At 51.3% G+C, this 13,815-nt stretch overlaps 6 protein-coding genes across 6 annotated transcripts; 3 read left to right on the top strand and 3 right to left on the bottom strand.

The window, feature by feature from the left end:
- Window positions 1-451: 451 nt before the first annotated feature.
- M431DRAFT_553639 (hypothetical protein) lies at window positions 452-2,185 on the top strand (the record flags this gene model as incomplete). Its single annotated transcript, XM_024921391.1, has 5 exons — window positions 452-564; window positions 713-845; window positions 911-977; window positions 1,077-1,391; window positions 1,467-2,185. 5 exons carry the CDS (start codon window positions 452-454, stop codon window positions 2,078-2,080), a joined length of 1,242 nt encoding a protein of 413 aa, XP_024774331.1. The 3' UTR covers window positions 2,081-2,185.
- A 977-nt stretch (window positions 2,186-3,162) lies between these two features.
- Window positions 3,163-4,028, bottom strand: M431DRAFT_494876 (hypothetical protein; the record flags this gene model as incomplete). The annotated part of the gene is made up of 2 exons (XM_024917295.1): window positions 3,163-3,812; window positions 3,908-4,028. 2 exons carry the CDS (start codon window positions 4,026-4,028, stop codon window positions 3,163-3,165), a joined length of 771 nt encoding a protein of 256 aa, XP_024774330.1.
- Window positions 4,029-7,410: 3,382 nt separating this feature from the next.
- Window positions 7,411-8,376, bottom strand: M431DRAFT_85845 (hypothetical protein; the record flags this gene model as incomplete). Its single annotated transcript, XM_024923606.1, has 2 exons — window positions 7,411-7,695; window positions 7,843-8,376. The coding sequence occupies 2 exons, from the start codon at window positions 8,374-8,376 to the stop codon at window positions 7,411-7,413; spliced, it is 819 nt and encodes a 272-aa protein (XP_024774329.1).
- A 465-nt stretch (window positions 8,377-8,841) lies between these two features.
- M431DRAFT_425273 (hypothetical protein) lies at window positions 8,842-10,089 on the top strand. The gene is made up of 2 exons (XM_024915061.1): window positions 8,842-9,345; window positions 9,448-10,089. The coding sequence occupies exons 1-2, from the start codon at window positions 9,307-9,309 to the stop codon at window positions 10,006-10,008; spliced, it is 600 nt and encodes a 199-aa protein (XP_024774328.1). The 5' UTR covers window positions 8,842-9,306; the 3' UTR covers window positions 10,009-10,089.
- On the top strand, window positions 10,089-10,913 carry M431DRAFT_425284 (hypothetical protein). The gene has a single exon (XM_024915062.1). The coding sequence runs from the start codon at window positions 10,170-10,172 to the stop codon at window positions 10,731-10,733; it is 564 nt and encodes a 187-aa protein (XP_024774327.1). The 5' UTR covers window positions 10,089-10,169; the 3' UTR covers window positions 10,734-10,913.
- A 180-nt stretch (window positions 10,914-11,093) lies between these two features.
- M431DRAFT_84494 (hypothetical protein) lies at window positions 11,094-13,232 on the bottom strand (the record flags this gene model as incomplete). Its single annotated transcript, XM_024923435.1, has 1 exon — window positions 11,094-13,232. The coding sequence occupies one exon, from the start codon at window positions 13,230-13,232 to the stop codon at window positions 11,094-11,096; it is 2,139 nt and encodes a 712-aa protein (XP_024774326.1).
- Between the last annotated feature and the right edge of the window lie 583 nt (window positions 13,233-13,815).

Below are 13,815 nucleotides of genomic sequence, written 5' to 3'. Positions count from 1 at the left end.
TCTGTTGTACGGAGCAGCCAACCACGGCTCGTCCTGTTTGGGAGAGTATATTCAGCGGTTTTGTGGTGGCCGCGTCTCCCTGATCACGCCGCAACTCGCTCTTCTCTTGTCCTCGACTATTACTTGGCCTCTTTTCCTTCCTTCTTCTTCCTGTCCTCCATCTCTTGATCTTCTCTTACTCTCGAATCCATTCCTGGTCCAGCACAGCTCTTCCCCCGTCCTGTGCGACCAACGATATCACACCTTGTCCTTGTCTCTTGTCTAGCCGTCGTGCTTCACTTTTTTTTTTCTTTGTTGCGCTGCGCCAGCGAGTTTGCTAGCACTTGACAGCGCTGTACCGCCCCCTACAAGCACCCTGTCCTCAGCGGCTCAGCAGCACATAAACCCCTCTCTCCCCCACACCCACATTGAGAAATCCAAGCTACCTCACACAACTACACAAAGCGCAGCCATGGCGGATCTCCAAGGACGAAAGGTATTCAAGGTCTTTAACCAGGACTTTGTCGTTGACGAACGATATACCGTCACCAAGGAGCTGGGTCAGGGAGCCTACGGCATAGTATGGTGAGTTTTCTAGTGCTGTCCGAGTTATAGCTATGGCCATACCATCACACCCCGCTTGTCTGCCACTTTGCGAAACCCCCCGCCTCCACGATACCATCAACAGCTCGGCTTGCTAACGACCGGCTCCTAATTGGGGCAAGCACAACAGCGCCGCGGTAAACAACCAGACGAACGAGGGCGTGGCTATCAAGAAGGTCACCAATGTCTTTAGTAAGAAGATCCTCGCCAAGCGCGCTCTGCGCGAGATCAAGCTGCTGCAGCACTTCCGCGGCCATCGCAACGTGAGTGACAGCCCCCGACCCGACGAGCCACGTTGATAAAGACTAACGTCTGTGGAAACCTCTAGATCACATGCCTCTATGATATGGACATTCCTAGACCCGATAACTTTAACGAGACTTACTTGTATGAAGGTCAGTATAGCCGACGCTGGCGCGCGCAGCGCTGTTGCCCAGCAGAATAGGGGCCAGCACAACTAGAGAAAGCGTGGCGAGGCTAACATTTGTATGCAGAGCTGATGGAGTGCGACTTGGCGGCTATCATCCGTTCCGGCCAGCCTTTGACCGACGCCCACTTCCAGTCTTTTATCTATCAGATCCTCTGCGGTCTCAAGTATATCCATTCCGCCAACGTCCTCCACCGAGATCTGAAGCCCGGCAACTTGCTTGTCAACGCAGACTGCGAGCTGAAGATTTGCGATTTCGGGCTTGCCCGTGGCTTCTCTGTCGACCCCGAGGAGAATGCTGGATACATGACCGAGTACGTTGCCACGAGATGGTACCGTGCGCCCGAGATCATGCTAAGCTTCCAGAGCTACACCAAAGCTAGTACGTTGCCAATTGCAAGACATTTCAAGGCTTGCTCGCCAATCCTTTGGAAATAAACTCTAACATACATGATAGTTGACGTTTGGTCTGTCGGCTGCATTCTTGCTGAGCTTCTGGGTGGCCGACCATTCTTTAAGGGCCGAGACTACGTCGACCAGCTCAACCAGATTCTGCACATTCTCGGAACTCCAAATGAAGAGACGCTCCGCCGCATAGGATCCCCCCGTGCCCAAGAATACGTCCGCAACCTGCCGTTCATGCCCAAGAAGCCTTTCCCAGCTCTTTTCCCCGACGCCAACCCCGACGCCCTCGACCTCCTCGACAAGATGCTTGCCTTTGACCCCTCACAGCGTATCAGCGTTGAGCAGGCGCTTGAGCACCCATACCTCCACATCTGGCATGATGCTTCTGATGAGCCTGACTGCCCCACGACGTTCAACTTCGACTTTGAAGTCGTCGAGGATGTGGGTGAAATGCGAAAGATGATTCTGGACGAGGTACTGCGCTTCCGACAGCTGGTCCGTACTGCTCCTGCTTCTGGCAACCAGGCTGCGGCCCAGCAGATACAGGTTCCGATGCCGTCAGCTGGTGGCCAATGGACCGCCGAGGACCCGCGACCACAGGAATATATAGGACACCCTAACGGACTCGAGCAGGATCTCCAGGCGGGCATGGACATCAGGAGGTAAATCCGCGTGTAGAGCGCAAAAGAACAGGATTGAAGTGACTTTTTGTTTGCGCTCCTTGTGCAATTTTTATCGGAGGCGAACATGGATGGAAAAGTCTATACTGAATGCTGCACATTCCCTCATCATGACACGGAAGAGCAAAGAGACGGAAGAATTATGCAAAACAAAAGGAGTTTATTACGTTAGGAAGACTATTACTTGACACTGGATATGGGTATTAGTGAAGCGAGAATGCGTGCGTTGGAACGAGACACAATTATTACAAGCGACGAATGCTGTATACAATACATTCTACATGGCGTATACCAGTATAATTTCCTGAATGATAAAATGTCTTGTATGCTGCTTTGCTCTTGTTCTCTTGTCGGACGTTGGTTGACAAACAAGGCTGACTTGGGGGCTGTCGCAACTGCACGTAGCCGAAACGCCTTGTTGAGTTGCGAACGCATCCTGCAATCTAGCGGTAAACCTAATCGCGAACTGGTAAAGTCAATCAAGTCCCTTAGTGCAGAAAAAAAGGGCATTTTGAGATATTGCGTAAGAACTAAAGCTGGCCTTTTGACGAGATTGGTATTCCGTAGAAAAAGGGCTGTGAGATTTTAAAGCGATACGTCGTGGGGGGAACAAGCACATGGTTACGAATCGGCGAATCACCAGGGTGGTGGTGGGTTAGTTTAGTCGTTTATTCACCGATTATGCAATGCCATGTATTTTTGGAGCACTGTCTCTTTATCTTTGAGTTGTTTTTTTTGAATGAAGTAATGTATTGTTAAGGCGAGTTAATAATATCTCCCCCTAATAACTAATTCTGTCTATGCGATTGGAAAGCAAACACAACTCCTGAACAACCTGAACTACCTAGTATGCAAGTGAAGTGAGAAGTAATGAGAAAGCCCGTAAAAAAGTGTATCTTGAAACCGAGAGAAAAAGAAAAACAAAGTCTTTTTAAACCCTTTCCCAACTCCCTCGTCTAAAAAAAAATCTTTAAAGCAAGAGAAGGTTGAAATCAAGGAGAATAAAAGAAATTAATACTGGAGAAAAAGAAGAAGAAAAGAGCCCGTAGTGTCTAAATTGTTGGCTGCTTAGGACTTGGGACCGTAGAACCAGTACTGAGCAGCGTAGCTCGTGCTGTCCTGGCCAGCAGCCTTGGAGCAGCCGTGAGAGTTTCCTCCAGCAGTCTCGACACGGTAGACGAACGTAGCACCCTTTGAGTTGGCAGCGTCGAGAGCGAGCCAGGCGACAGCGCCAGTGCCCATGGGACCAGGGTCTGCACTACCAGGAGCAGGGACAGAGGCCTTCTTAGCAGCAACGACGTTGAAGCTGCCGCGGCGAAGGATAAAAGTCGGGGCGCCGTCGGTGTTGAAGAAGTGGTGGCCGAGGAAGGGCAGCTTGCCGTACTCTTCACCGAGATCGAGGGCAGCAGCGCGGGTGAAGGGACGCTTCAGAGAAGCTCCCGGGGAAGACACTTCGACGCGGCCGACGGTGGAGTCGTTGAAGTGGAGGGGGATGGCGTGGTGGTTGAGGGCAAAGGCGGGCAGTTGGTTGAACTTTTCGATGGTGAGCGAGTTGGGGCCGGATTCGGGGTAGAGGAGGCTGATGTCGTAGAACATGGCGAGGGCGCCGGTCGAGACTGCGTCGGCGCCGACGGAGGCGCAGGTGTAGTTTTGGATGCCGAGGCCGAGGGCGATGACTTTGAGTTCGAGGCCTGCTGGGGGAGGAGGGAGTTCGGCGGCTAGAGGGGGAAATGATGTTAGTTTTGGTTTTGTTGTGTGATATATAAATGTGTAGATGTGTGTAAGTGTTGTGTAAGTGGAATTGGTTACTTACCACCGCCGGTCAAGGGCAGAGAAGGGTCGGGCATGGGAGCTCGGCAGGAGACGGTCCTTTCGACGGGTGTGCCAAGGGCCAGAGCGGCCGAGGCGAGGAAGAGAAGAGATTTGCTGAGCATCTTTACTGATGATGTTGTTGTTGATCCGAAGTGAAGGAGGTGAGAGTGCGAGAGAAGAAGGAAGAGCTTCTAGAAGAAGGAAGAGCTTGGTGCTGAGCTGAAATCCAGATCTCACCCCCAAAGAGCTGGGGAAGCTCGGGATAGTTATAAGCAGATACACAAAGAGCCAGAAGCTAAGCTCATGCACAGCAGAGGCTAAAAAAGGCAGCAAGAGAATGGAAATAGAAATCCAGGCTAGGGGTCCCTCCTCGGAATGGGTGTGGTCGAGGCAGCATGGCCCAGGGTCAGGTTTGGTTTCTCCGCTTGGGCGCTTAGAGCGGCGGGCTGCAGTAGTGCGGTCCGTGGCATTTTTTTTTGGCGATTGTGGTCCGGAACTTTGCGAGATCCGGGATTTATTTTTGTTTTTTCTAGTTCTTCTATTGTGATGACAGTAATAGCTATTGCGTTGTGTTTTGGGTGAGTTGTCTTGGTTTGTCGTGAGGTTGATGGGGAGGCGAGTTTGACGGGGAATTGGCCTCCGTCTAAGACAAACGCACATGGATTCGCCAACTGAGACGTTGGGCTGAGATGAGATTCTGTACAAAGTCCACAATGGCCGGGAAATCGGAATCCCAAGTCCCTCTCTCTCGCTTCGTGTGTGTGCCGCCCATGCAAGTAAGAGCCAGGGATCTGTGTGTGGCTGGACTGGGGTGGTTTTTTTTTCTTGGTACAGTAGCAATCTTGGTTTACTCTCTTGCTCTTTGTCTTGTTTTTCTTTTCGGCTGGTTGCATCCGGATCAACAGACCCCAGCTGCAATCCCACCCGGAGGCGCCCACTGAAGATTGCGATGAGGCCAGATGCGGGTTCGTGTAGCGAGTGTGTTTGTCGTACGACCGCTTGTGTTGCTTTGGTGAGCCGAGGGACGGGGCGCTTCTTGGATGATTCGCGGTGTTTGACTCGACGATGGGTTGATGAACCAAGATTCTTGGCGGGCGGCAAATAGAGTGGCCTTTGATGCTATGCTACGATTTCTTGTTGTATTGCAGACTCGCGGACAATGGATTGGATGAGTGACATAACTCGCCCCGTTCCAGCCGTGTCATTCATTGCTGGTTTCGTGGCATAGCTGTCATGGGAGGCGGTCATCCAGCACTCCGGGACGTTCTTCTCCGGCTACGCAAACGACAATGGAAGTCCCCCGTTGAGAATAGAATGCTGACTGGCTTCAGCTAGCTTGTTTAGCCAGTTTTAGCTGAAAGAAGTAAGAGAATGCTTTGTTCCCTTGTTTCCCTCCTTTGTCATTCGCTTTCAAAGCCTGCCTCAACTGGGATCTTGATACTACAGTACACGGCAAGAAACAAACAAACATCCATGGAGGGACCCTCAGCTAGAACAAAACAATAGGCGTCGAATCCCTGCGCAGTTTTTTGCTGAGCTGCAAGGCTTAGCATGGATGTCCAGACCATGTTCACGGCCCTAGGCTCAAAGGCGCAAGGCTGGCTTGGGGATTCCTAAAAACGCCATGGCGCGGGTGAGATTGCAAGAGCGGAAAGTCTGATACCCGCGGCACCGCCACATGGGCGCCGAGGGCTGAGGTTTTTTGGTTGGTCTTTGCTGGCTTCTTTTCTTCTCTGTTAGTTCGGGCGTGAGTTGATTATTGTGTTGTTCATGCGAGGAGCAGCTAATGACGACGAGTACATGAACTTGTTCCCTATTGATGGTTCGGAAGATAGACGAAGCATCTTTTCCTCTTGTCCGGATCGGCATGGATTTGGAATTGGCTGCATGTAATACGCATACTTGACGCCCTGAATCTGCTTTTGTACGCGGATTTAATCTCCTTTACTTGGTCTCTCACCTGTTTTGTGTCTCGGTAACGCAGCACAAAACTCGAACCTATCGACGCAATACAAATCACCGCAACGTAGTACTACAAGATTCAGTCCCCGTCTCGCAACTCTTCGGACGAACCACTTGCCGCATCAATACTATTCTCTCCTCCTCTCCAAACTCGGACCTTTTGGCCATCTTGCTAAACTGGCCTGCCCACATGGCCGTCTATTTTTAGAGCATCTCCACGCCATCAAATATGGGCCTCGCGCCGGCTTATAAACACTGTCTCCACCTGTCAGCGGTCAGATTAACGAACAGCGCCGGGCTCAAAAAATGAAATTGCGAGAGTTAGCTAATCTAGTGAGGGCCATGTAACTTTGATTCCAGTTCGCCAAGAGCAGTTCCTTGCTTTGACTTGCCTGTATAGTAGATTCAAAGTGTTCTGTTTCCAAATCTGCTTGAATGACGGAGGCGGCGATGGAGGGTGTTTTGTCATTGATCCTGGTGAGTGCTGGGATGAGGCTAACTGGGTAGTGTAAATGGGCTCTCTTTGATCCTTGATCCTTCGCATCCTCCGACTTGGGCGAGTTGTCTCATGTAATTTTGTCTATACTTACTAATTCATGAATATAAGTCATTCTTTGCTTGCATGTCTTTTTGCAGTTTTGGCTCTCGCTATAACACACTGGCTCGGCTGTTGGCTCGCAAAAAGGCCAAACTGTTGGTTATGAGTAAGTCCGCCTTGAACAAGCGCTGCTCGGAAGTTGAAACCTCCGGCGGCTGCGTCGCCTCCTGCTAGCCGCTCCTTGGGCTGAATACGGTTCTACTATAAATGGTTGAGCCTTACAAACAGCATTAAAACTTCTGTTGGATTGTCAAAAAAAAAAAAAGCATTGTGTTGGTTGGTTGGCAAAGGATTTAACTTGGTCATTGCTTTGGGCTAATCAAGGCCGGCTGTGTCCTCGATCCATCCTCGATCCATCCAACGCGCTGGTTGCGCTAACAGTATTTGAATCTACTAGTAAATGCACTGTCACGTATCGAAGGATGCGATGGATCACCTGTATATGTACCGAACAATGGACTGCATGCATATTGAAGAGAAACGGGTTAGTGTTGAGGTGCTGGTGGCCTGTTTGAAGGCTCGCTTCATCTAGCTTCAGCATTATTCATCTGTCTAATTAAGATGGACGTGGTTAACTATATATTCTCATCTCTCTGCACTGATAAGCTCTCTTCTTCGCCTGTCTACGTTCCACTGAGACACTGCAGTCCTTTTTTGAGTGGTACGTGCACATGCGGCTTCTCTGGAGAAGAAACTCAACGTTTGTGACTTTCATTTACATTCATGGCTCTGCTACGATCCGGTAACAATATAAACTAATAATAACTCCTGCTCATATGTCCATCTTCTTCTCGTATCTCATAATGCCGTACCTAATATCAGGCATGCAAGTCGTTAGGTCATCTTAACAGCTCTGAATCAGTCTGCGATGCTGGATAAGCCTCCATAACTGGCCAACAAATCTGTATTTGAGCCATGTTCGACACCCTTCATGTCAGGCCCAACTATATGTACCAGTATGTCTTTGACCGCGGCAGCGTAGCCTGACTTCCAACTTGCTTTCGGGGAATCTTATGCACGGGGTTTGGGTTTCCAGTATCGTTGCCGTTGTTGTCCAACTCGGCTGGTCGTGAATACACCGATTGTCGGTATGTAGATGGCGCCGGATTCAGTTCCGACATCCTGGGCTGTCTACTCCAAATATATCCATCCTCCAACTCGGCAATACTCATCAAAGGCTGCGAGCTGTCATCCGCCCTTCCCCACAGATCAAGCACTACAGGTGCTCTCTGAGGAACGGCTGGCCTTTCCCACTGGTCAGGCACAACAGGGGCTCTTTCAGGGATTGCTGGCATGATCGAGATGTCCGAGTATGTAGAGTTCCTGTTCCTGTTCCTGTTGTTTGGCAGTGGCGCATATCGGTGCCCGCCCGTCACAGCTGGCACTGCTGGCATAATCGGGATGTCCGAGTATGTAGAGTTCCTGTTGTTGTTGTTTGGTAGAGGCGCATATCGGCGCCCGCCAGTTTGGTACATCTCCTGAGTGGGAAAGTCTGGCTTTGGACCATGAGGCGTACTTGGCTCTACTACGCAGCTCCAAGTGTCCGCATCCGCATCCGCTTCTTGTTTCGGTTCCCGGCTGGCGAAGTTATATAGCAAGAGCCCTATGGCCACTATCAACGCCAGTACCCCTAGAGTGATGCCGGCTCCTAGGCCTATCTTGGTTCCTTCATCCATGCCATTGCTTGTCTGGGTGATGTTTGTTTGACTGCTGTTGGTTTGGCTGGGCAGCTGAGTTGTCTGTGTACTCGTAGTAGTAGTACATTCAATCGGCGGATACGAAAAGTCTCGCTCTACTGCTGTTCGGGTTGCCGGCTCTAATACTGGATGCGACGTCTGCTGGAGAAACTCCTTGGTCGAAGTTGCAGCATTTTCTAGAGAGCGAGTCGCAAGAAATGGTCCAAGTCGCATGGCCGCGGCGAATACCGAGTATTGCCGCAATACTCTGGTTGCGTCAAGAAATGCCTTTCGTCATCGCGACCGTGAGGATATTAAGACAGCGAAATAAGAGGAGAGTCGGGGGAACGCAAACACCGTAGAAACTAAATAAAGCTGTGCGAATACTGCGAGAGCCAGCGGGAATACATGTATATATTAATAGTTATTCATTCTCTAGGCGAAATCCCGAGGCCCTTGCAGCGAAAATCGTCGAGAGGCAGCCTGGGGCCGCTGCAGGTCTTCGCACATTCAACCATGAATCGAGCCATAGCGACACCCACAGCGTGCAAAAGCGGAAACGAACTCCATCCAGGCCAGACCAAAGTGAGACAAGCTGGAATTGGAAAAGAGTCTGGATGCCAGGCTAAACCAACAACTAAGACGAGTTGACAGGGGAGCTGTTGGACTCTGGATTGGGTGGTTGAGTTGGAGGGCTAAAAAGTGATGGCGGGGACGAGTTCCGTCGTGTAAGGATTTGGCGGGATTCGGTCTAAGGCGTTATGCAGCCCAGCACCTGATGAGAATCCTCCCATGTCGTCCGTGTGTGTGTGCATGAACATGAACATGAATCCCCTCCAGTGGACGGCGTTTGGATGTTGTGAGAGTGGATGACACTCCACTGTCTGATGCAGTGGCCACGCGTTACAAATGCCATCGAGATCCAAGAGTCGCATTCGGATTCCCAGTGGGATGGACAGGCTGATGTAGGTGGGAGTGTTGTAGGTGTAGCTGCAGATGTGCTGTAGGCTGTGTAGCTGTAGGCGAGAGGTGGCCATAGCTCAAGCTCCAAAACCGCCCCCACCATAACCACGGCCGTCCCCAAGAAACACCTACCACATTGATTCGTGATCTGCAACTTGCACCAGCTTTAGCAACTCCAACCTCTGCTCACAAACGCTCATCATGTCGCGCCGTCCAGCAAAAGGAGACTATATTGAAACGGTAAGGATGTCCTCTTTCTTTTTATAGCAATAGTCAATATTGTCTCCATCTTGACCGGAAGAAGTAGAAGAAAGCCTCACCTACTAACGTGGCATCATCCAGGACACCGGCAACAAGGTCGCCCGCAAAGCCGTCCTCGTTGGCACCCAAAACATCATGCTCGGCGGAAAGACCGTCATCCAGCCCGAAGTCATGATCCGAGGCGACCTCGTCCGCACCGCCGCGCCTCCTCCTTCGTCTGGCGGAAACGCCGCCCCGGCAAACACCACCGCCGTCGCCATCGGCCGCTACTGCTTCCTCTCGCGGGCCGTCCTACTGAGGCCGCCCGGGCGCATCTATAAAGGCGTCTTCACGTATATGCCGCTGAGAATCGGAGACCACGTCTTCATCGGGCAGGGCACCGTGGTGCAGGCGGCGAGCATCGGGAATCATGTGTACATCGGGAATGGGTGCGTCATCAACGAGTTTGCCATTATCAAGGACTACGTCAAGGTCCTGGATGGCACGATTGTCCCTGCGAACATGGTCATTCCGAGCTTTTCGATAGTAGCTGGTCAGCCGGGCCGGGTTGTAGGAGAGCTGCCTGATGGTGCGCATGAAGAGTTTGAGCTGAGGGACCTCTATAAGACGGTTGGCAACAACCCACAACCCGCGGCGGCCTGACCGACTTTTACGTATAACTGACGGATGGATACCTTTTTACGAACACCTTCTGGTCGAACCACATGACGGCCTACTGGAATTGAAGCCTGGCTGGGAATATAGCTCAAGAGAGATGAAGACGTCCATGACACTCGGGCTACGGTCCAACCATTGGATGGGAGATGCTATCAACCACATGTCCCGGGAGCCACAATCTTGCACCTAGGCACCGGAAGCTGCTTATGAAACAACAGAGCAACGCTTCGAAATGCAGCACAAACTTAATCGGATATTGTGCTCGACTCTTCGCCGGTGCATTCATTTCTCCGAGCAAATTCGGGAAATTCCCTTCCTCCCGGCACTCCGTCTTATTTGACGGAAGATGCCGTTCGACGGCATATTCCATTTCGGCTTGCGGCTCTGACCTGCGTCAGCTTCAGACAAAACAAATCCGAAGTCCAAAGGCTGATGGCAGCATGCTGGCTATTCGGGTAAAGACAGCCGAGGTACAGCGTATTACCACACCGCTTCCTCTTTTGCTGGCATTTTTGGTGGCATCTCACATTACTGAGCTCGAGGGTGTAATGTCGGTGATTATCGGCCTTTTACAAAGAGAGGAGATTACTCTAGGCGTGATAGCTCCTCTCAAGAGAGCAATACTGGGGAGGGAGATTGTCAAAAGCCCAACGCCCCTTAGAGAGCATCGCAAAAGAGCCCCAACTTCTTCCGCGAAACAAATCTTGTGAGATGAAGGAACAATAGAGATTAAAAGCTGCAATCAGGTATCACTATGACAGATCCTGATAGACATAGACAAATAAATATGAATAGATTCAAGTTTTGTATTCCACACGCTGTGATAATGCCTATACCCAAATGAAGCGCACCCTAGAACAGCCATATGAAGGCTACGAAAGAAAGTATATATACAAAGATGAAATATAGGTGTATAATGTATCCGGGGGTATCGCAGTTTCAGCTCGGATAGACAAACTCGTCATCATAATTCCAAAATGGTGTGTATTCCTGCTCATTATCATCATCAGAAGATCTTTTGTCTCGTCTTCTTTCTCCTTTCATCAAATCAAAGTCATCAACTCGCTGTCTCAGTTGGGAAATTGCCCTCGGCCCTTCCAATGAGCAGGCGGCCGTCCGCCTCGATTCCGAATAATCTCCACAACATCCCACGGATGCGCCTCCAGCACATCCATACCCGCCGGCTCCAACCAGCCCAACGCCTCGACGCCATTAAAGCCTTTATGCCACGGCTGCAAGTCACACGCTCCGGCAAGCGTCTCCATAAACTCACGCAGCCTCCTCGCGGCGGACTTTTGGACCGAATCATTCGGGCAGAGGGACGCCAGCGCGGAATCTCCCGAGCCTAGCCACCATAGCCGGCGCTCGTTGCTGTCTTCAGGGGGCGAGTCGTCTTCTGGGCTGACTCTCATTATGTTTTTCCATGGTTGTGTTCGTTCCTCTTTCCTTGCGGATTGGGAGAGCCAGCATATGTGGTTAGCTGCCCATTTGTCTACGGACGTGTTGGTGTCGATGCCCACTGATACTTGCATCGTCATGTGGTTTGGGACCCAGCCCTCGACGATGAGGTATAGCTTCCAAATCCCCCGGCGAATGATGCCATTTTCATGATCCGGGTGAATGGGTCTGTGTAACTTGTTGATGAACTCTGGAATCAGGGGGATCTGTGCAGCATCGTCATCGCCCTCGCCTTCATCGGTGGGACTGAAATGGTTCATGCTCATAATCTCCGTCGGTACACACACGCCAATGTTCCGTGCGGCTTGGTTTGGCCCAGGAGACAAGGTGAACGCATTTCCCGCCGGGAGGTGTGTGACCTGGATAGGAGGAAAGTTCAAGACAACTAAATCATCAAATGGAATCCAGTCAAATGTCCGAAAGTCGGGCGGTTGCTCGTTGAAGTTGATGGTTCCGCCTGATAGAGGACACTTTATGCCGCGATGTCGACACATGTAGTATATCTCGACAAGACGTCGTGACTCTCGGCAGGTCGCCAGGAGAGTATACACAGATAGATAGCCAGAGTTGCGTGAAGTGGTGGCACGAACGCGAAATTCCTCTGTGGACCAGGAGGGTGCCAGATGACGTCTACGCTGGTGATTCAACACATCGAAAAAGTGCACGCTTGGCCTCCTCGGAATCAGCTCGCACCAGATGCGATGTCGGATTTCGGGCGGAAGTTGTTGGAAAAGCGGAAAAGATTGCTTCATCGGCGCTCGGTCGCAGCTAGGGGAGACGCCTCGAATATTACCAGACAAGGCCAGCTGGTCCTCCCTCCTAAGCTCTTCCTCAATCAGGGGGATCTGGTCCAGCGCCCAACGCAGTAACAACTCATGACGCTCCGATCTCTCTTGGGCAAACCGATAAGCATGCGTCTTGCGAGCAAAGTCGGAGATGACATATCCTCTCTTGTTAATCATTCTCAGTCGTTCTCTGGCCTCTGTATATAGGCGCTGTTCTCGTTCCATTTGCTGACTAGTTCGCGGTCCCCCAAGCGGATCCTTCCAGTTTAATCGGTTCCTGGCTGTCTCACATTCCTCCTCAGCCCTGCGGCGTTCGTCCCTTCGTCTGGTAACTTCGAGACTGGATGGGCGACAAATGTCACTCGTTGGCGTCCTAACCTGCTCGAATGGGCCCAGAACCTGTGCATCCATAAGTTGGGCTAGTGCTGCATCATATCCCGGTTGGCAAGTCTCGAGCCATTTGTCATACTCGTCACGCCTGGTAAATTCGTAGTTGATATATTCTATCCATGTTGCCAACTTGTTCTGCTGGTCTATATGTCTGCAGAATCCATTCGGTGGCTTGTCAAATCCAGGAGGAAGCGCAAAGCTGTGACGTTCCAGCCGCTCAGTGAGCTCTTCGAGATGATTGGGGTATCGGGGTGGGCGCCGAGATGATTTCTGATGAGATAGGAACATCCTCCATCTGGTCAGCTGCTTGCCAAAGACCTGCCACTCGTCTGACTGGTCTTGCCAAAAGGCCAGGATGTCACGATATTTCCCCGGCGCAGAGACGATGCTTTTGAGTTGGCTCAACGGATGTGATGGACGGCCTCCTTCGCTGACTAGAGCATGGTAGGCAAACGTTTCGGCCTCGACTGCTCCTTCCGGGGGTCTATGGCTGGGATTTGTGAAACCGAGGAGTATCTCGGCTTCGATTTCCGATGAGTGATTGGAGAAGGGGTCCGTCTCCTCGTCTGAGTCCATTGGTCGTTCAAGTAGATGAGATTGAGATGGCGAGATGGAACGGCGAGGAGGCGACGAAGAGGGGAACGGCAGCATTTCTTTTAAATGGCACGACCTAGTCTCCTAAACCAAGCACCAATAAAGTAGCTGACTCATAAATCTCGGACTTGGGCCAATTGGAGCGATCGAGCTTGTCTCAGTTGTAATGCAGGGAGGCTACGCCAATGGTCACTTGGTCGTTTGCTCTAGGCTCTAGGGAAGCAGGGAGAGCATTCGCAGGTGCATCTCATGCAGCTGAGCGAGATGGGCGGGCGTTTGCCTCGACCTGTTTCCGAGAGTCCACGGCGATGCTGGGCCACGGGAGATGAAGTGACTTTTGGTGATGTTTTGTTGGAGTCGCGATTTGAAATCAGAGTGTGGCTTGAAGGGCGATTTGGGACCTGAAGCGGCTGACTAAGTAAACTGACGTTATGCTGCTGTGCATCGAGTCAGACGCTGCGTCACATTACAGTTGGGCCGTGCAGGGGAACAAACAAACAACCTGGTGAGAACCGAGTGCCGTGACTGGGGTGGACTGAAATAATGAATAGTGAATAGTAGAAGA

Source organism: Trichoderma harzianum (genome assembly GCF_003025095.1).
Source record: "Trichoderma harzianum CBS 226.95 unplaced genomic scaffold M431scaffold_6, whole genome shotgun sequence".
Lineage (NCBI taxonomy): Eukaryota > Fungi > Ascomycota > Sordariomycetes > Hypocreales > Hypocreaceae > Trichoderma > Trichoderma harzianum.
This window is presented reverse-complemented; position numbering and strand designations above follow the sequence as displayed.